Genomic DNA, 4,809 nt, shown 5'->3' with positions numbered 1-4,809 from the left:
CCGGTGTTTTGTATCCCTGCTTCTTTGTGGTGGGTTGTTGGGGAGGAAGGTCAACCCAGCAAGTGTGACAGTGACAGGTTACACTGCTGGAAGCTGTGCAGCTCTTGGAGAAGCCCGGCACACGTGGACTCATGATTAGTCTCTAAGATCTCCCCAAAAATCTGCTTTGTGTCAACTAAAGAACATTTTAAAATAAAGAGCAATAGCTACTAAAATGTAATTGCTTGCCTAGAAGAAAACAGGGAAATTATCAATACTGTATTACATTTGTAATGAACACACTACGTAGGCTACCATCATTTACCTTCTGTTAGTGTTTTATAGTTCTATTTACAGTTTTGTAACATTGCTTAAGTGCCTGTTTTTTCAGCGAATATAGTCAATACCATGTAAAGTCTTTCATGGTGAAGTGTTGAAAGGGTGTGAAAACAACAATTTAGTTCTGAATTGTTCAGATATTGAACCTTCTCAATTGTCTGGACTGTTTGGGCTGTGGCAAAACGGGGTCACTGTGACACTTGGGTTGGCTCCACCACTGGCCCGCGAGCCAGCTCACTCAATATAATGAGAACTAATTGCTAGCTCGAATGCCGGCTCATGTCATGGCGATGGGGCCATCCAATTTCCCACCACCTGGTTCTGTGCCACACAACGCAAGAGAGAGTTCATTACGTACACTAAATGTTGGCTAGCTTAGAGGCTAACAGACTTCTAGATGTTGCAGACCGGTGGTGTGGCCGTCCAGTATGTCACCATATCGCTTGGCATCCTGTTGATGAGTAACACAGCCCAGTCAACACTCTTCATGTTAAATTTTTTTTCTCCAACTCGATGCATCCAAGGTTATTTTATCAGGTGATCAATGAGTTCAGCTCTTAAACAACAAGGGGATGTCACAAAGAAACACAAAATAAGGCGCTTGCTAAATGCTCACCATTTAATAGAGTAAAAAGAGCCTTCTTAGAACACAAGACAGATGAATACTGCAATAGGCAAGTATGGCACATCGTCAGCAGGAATCTCTGGACACACTCATGTGCATAAACAGTCTCACACAAACATGTGCACACATTCTCACAGTTAAGAGCCAAGTGCGTTAACAAGACACAGTCGGCGTGGTTTTAGACTGTCCATAGAAAAGCTGTCAGCACCACAGACTCCAACACTGCAAATGCGAATGACGGGCGGTGGTGGCAGTAAATGTACGGGGGCAGCTTTGCACTCTCTCTGAGGCCTGATGGCTGTCTCTGGGCCCTTTTTTTTAAGGTTAAATCAGGTGTGTACCCTGGCCAGGCTCAGTAGGTGCTTGAAGCAAGTCAAGGTGCTGTCTCTGGATCACATTCCCATACGGATACTTTGGATGATCTGAAATATGGCTGAGAGGACAACCAGTAAATAATCTTACAACTCATGAATACTACAAGAAATCTCCCTTGGTAATATACTGTATCTGGAAACATACAGTGGATAAAAAAAAGTCTATACACCGTTGTCCAAATCTTTTTGTGACATAAAAAAAATGAAATACAGAGAAATCTTTTCAAAACTGTTCTCACCATCACTGTGAGCTGTAAGCTGTACGTCATACATACCTGATCCACACACAACAAATACAAAGAGGGCGAGCAACCAGGGGCCCACTGGATACTTTTCCTCCTGTGGTCGCTATGGGAAACGCACACACATGTACACACACACCACGATAATTAGCACAGTCGAGGCAATAGTAAGACCTCTTAGAAAAATACGATTGCAAAGAGGTAATTACTCGTTTTAGTCCTTAATGATCTGTTTGAGTTTATAGAAAGCCATTTTGAATTTTTTTTTAATCACATTCTTCATATCCAACCGAAGTCCATATAATAGCACGCGCTTTGTCCTCACTAGTAAACGACTGTGGCACATGATGTCTGACTAGTAATGGCTATTACCACCACTGTCTGATGTTTCTGCACACTCGTAGGGATGACTTTGCCATACTTGTAGAACAACTGCATGTTAACAGTGAGGCAAAACTGTGTGCTAGTTAATATCTGCACACTAGTATAACTACTATTAGTGGAGCACAGGTTTCAAAGCAAACATGGTGAAGCAGCATTTAGCTGTTATGCTGCAGGCAAACGGAATCAGTTGCCGATAGAAGTGAACTCAGCCCCAAGTGTAAATGCCTTTATATCCAGGTTAAGAAATTATGACCTTGTGATGACTTGCTGACCACCTACACCACGTGACTGCTTCAGGAAAGTGGTTCGATGGTTTGGCGGGTATTGCAAATACAGCATAGACTCCGGTATAAAGCGGCTGAAAAATGCAATGGCGGCCACCGGTCATCTCACATTTTGTGTATTTTGGGCTGTTGTTACACTTTCCGTGTGTGCACCTGCAATTTTTTTGTTTGAACCTTGTCCATTGTTGCAATGGAACCTGCTCTAAAAAAGTCAAATTTCCCATGTTTGGGAACATTTCGGTTTGATTGTTTCTAATAAGGTATGGTAAATAAAAAAAGCTACTTTAAATAAATTAATAGCACACATTCAACAGTGCTACTCTATTTGGGTTGAAATTAGGTGATCGAAATGATTGATTTAAATCTTGATCAATCCCCTTTAAAGGTGGACATTGATCAAAATAAAATATTTGTTCAGAGGATGATTACAATCCAATCTCTAGTAAGTGTTGGCATCCTTGTTTTCCTTCATCCTGCATCCAAATCAGGGTTTGGAGGGGAGGAGGAGTAAATATTAATTTCATTCTTGGAAACATGATTCGTGACATAGAACTAATATGAGGACTTCCGACATGGACGATGAACGTGGCTTTTGTCTCATACTCCTAAACCATCTGAAAGATAACGACGATGCAGGACCAGGACATCACCTATTCCGGCTAATGTCATCACGCTGACAGTTAAATGGGCTCACCAGCGTCTTGGCCACATTTCCTCTCTGCGTGATGTTCTTGCTGTGTTTCTCGTTCGCCATTCGGATCCTCTGTTTGGCCACCATCTTCCGTAAGGTCTGTAAATGTAAACCTCCCCTGGCGACAAACCGGTGTTATTTAAAAATATGAGGTAATCCGGAATATATTGGATGATAACACTAGCTTCCAGCGGTAGCAAGTGAAATGCCTGCCGGGATGCAACCGGAAAAACGAACATATTTTGCTTTCAGAATAAGTGTTATTAATACCAGAGTGGCTTTACATGAGGATATACCCTGCATTTCAGTCACGCGTTTTGGAATACAATCTTTAAATATTTGCAACATTAATTGCCATCTCTATAATTCGAGTGTATTTTGGGGGGGAAATATCATTATATTTTACTGCGGAATGTGTTACGGAAGTCAAACAGTCACTTTGGTAACTTTCCAACAAAGTTCCACTTTTGAGTGGTATTGAATTTAATTTGGAAAACAACATTGAAAACAATGTTAATATATAATATAATTATAAAAGTGTTTTTAACGATATATATTAGTTGACCCAAAAATAGTGTGCACAGTATCAGGTTTGTCCAATTGGTTTAGTGACCATAATTAACAGTGCGAGTAAAGTTGTGCTAATTGAGTTTAGTTACTTTTCAATACTGTATTATGTATCCTATCGAATTTTTGAGAAGGTAAGGAGATTCTGAGTGAAGAGCAAACATTTTGTCCTTTTAAATATGACACAATTGTATGTAAGGGTCAAAGACTTATCTGTGAAGCGCAAGGCGTATATAGATCTCTTTTTGCACCTTTGCCCTCACATCCACAGACATCAAACTATGCAAGTGATGAGTTTTAAGTTACACATGGTCATGTTCAGAAGGTTAAACTAGCATGCCCAGTAGATTAGTGTAAGCATGTCTGCCTTACAGTTGAGGTTCCGGGATACGGCCTTCCCGCGACGCACGCACTTCAAAATGTAAACATTTTTTCAATTTCCACAACTGATACTAACAAACTACGATTCCAATTAAGTTCCATATTGTTTCTGAAGCAGTTACACACGACTTATGTCACATACTCGGTTTAACGAGCTGCTCAGAGACACTCACTCTAGTTGCCTAGTAACTGCATCAACGTTACTTAGGAGATCAAACAATGGAGAGACAAGCTCAGTGCGTCACAGTGAATGGTGTATATTGTGACACAATGACTGGTGTACATTTGAATTAAAAACATACTCTGCATGTCATGAAAGTGGGAGTGAAAATCAGTCACCAACCAATCAGAAGGCACTTAAAGCCCCAAAAAATCTACACATCCTTGTATTGGGGAATTTTGGGAGAACATGCAAGCTCCACATAGGAATGCTGGTGCTCAGATTTGAATCCTGAACTCCAGAATCCTGCGGCAGGCCTGCTAACCACTCTAGCTTGCTGTGTTGTCATTTAAACGAATCACCTTTCTAGTCTTTCCATTAATTCAAATTCTTGTATAATAGTTGCTACATGCTTCCAAGTGGTGCTGCTTTATTGGTAAAGTGAAATAGTACATATTTATAAAAATGATTCCTGGCTCTGTAATGCTATGATTGGTATGTTCAGAATGTAAGAAAAAACACAGTTTTAGATGTCAAATATGCAGTCGAGGTGTGCGGTTTGAACCACCCATCTGTTCAAACACTGCTTCAAATTTCAACATGTAGATTACACAATGTTGACATCGTAACACTGCTCCAATGTACTGTACATGTCTTTGCTGTGGCCAAGTAATGGTTGCAGAAGGAGTTTACAACTCTTCTGGGCAATAATTTTGCAAAATGTCAACAAGATGGCATGCAGACAGGGTTGCCTATAGCAGGTGTGAACCAGAGGCTCTTGCT

General features: G+C 40.6%; 1 protein-coding gene across 1 annotated transcript; it reads right to left on the bottom strand.

Moving 5' to 3' along the window:
• Positions 1–923: 923 nt before the first annotated feature.
• Positions 924–3,138, bottom strand: serp2 (stress-associated endoplasmic reticulum protein family member 2). The gene is made up of 3 exons (XM_052082213.1): positions 2,922–3,138; positions 1,593–1,665; positions 924–1,376 (listed from the first exon to the last, which is right to left on the bottom strand). The coding sequence occupies exons 1-3, from the start codon at positions 3,003–3,005 to the stop codon at positions 1,336–1,338; spliced, it is 198 nt and encodes a 65-aa protein (XP_051938173.1). The 5' UTR covers positions 3,006–3,138; the 3' UTR covers positions 924–1,335.
• Between the last annotated feature and the right edge of the window lie 1,671 nt (positions 3,139–4,809).

Source organism: Hippocampus zosterae, chromosome 12 (assembly GCF_025434085.1).
Source record: "Hippocampus zosterae strain Florida chromosome 12, ASM2543408v3, whole genome shotgun sequence".
Classification (NCBI taxonomy): domain Eukaryota; kingdom Metazoa; phylum Chordata; class Actinopteri; order Syngnathiformes; family Syngnathidae; genus Hippocampus; species Hippocampus zosterae.
The sequence above is the reverse complement of the archived record's forward strand: the minus strand, read 5'-3'. Positions and strand labels throughout refer to the sequence as shown.

Coding starts and splice junctions, on each gene's coding strand:
- serp2 (XM_052082213.1), bottom strand. CDS start 3,005: ATGGTGGCCAAACAGAGGATCCGAATGGCGAACGAGAAACACAGCAAG. Junction 1,666..2,921: donor GAAATGTGGCCAAGACGCTG/GTGAGCCCATTT, acceptor CGTTTCCCATAG/CGACCACAGGAGGAAAAGTA. Junction 1,377..1,592: donor ATTTGTTGTGTGTGGATCAG/GTATGTATGACG, acceptor TTGTCCTCTCAG/CCATATTTCAGATCATCCAA.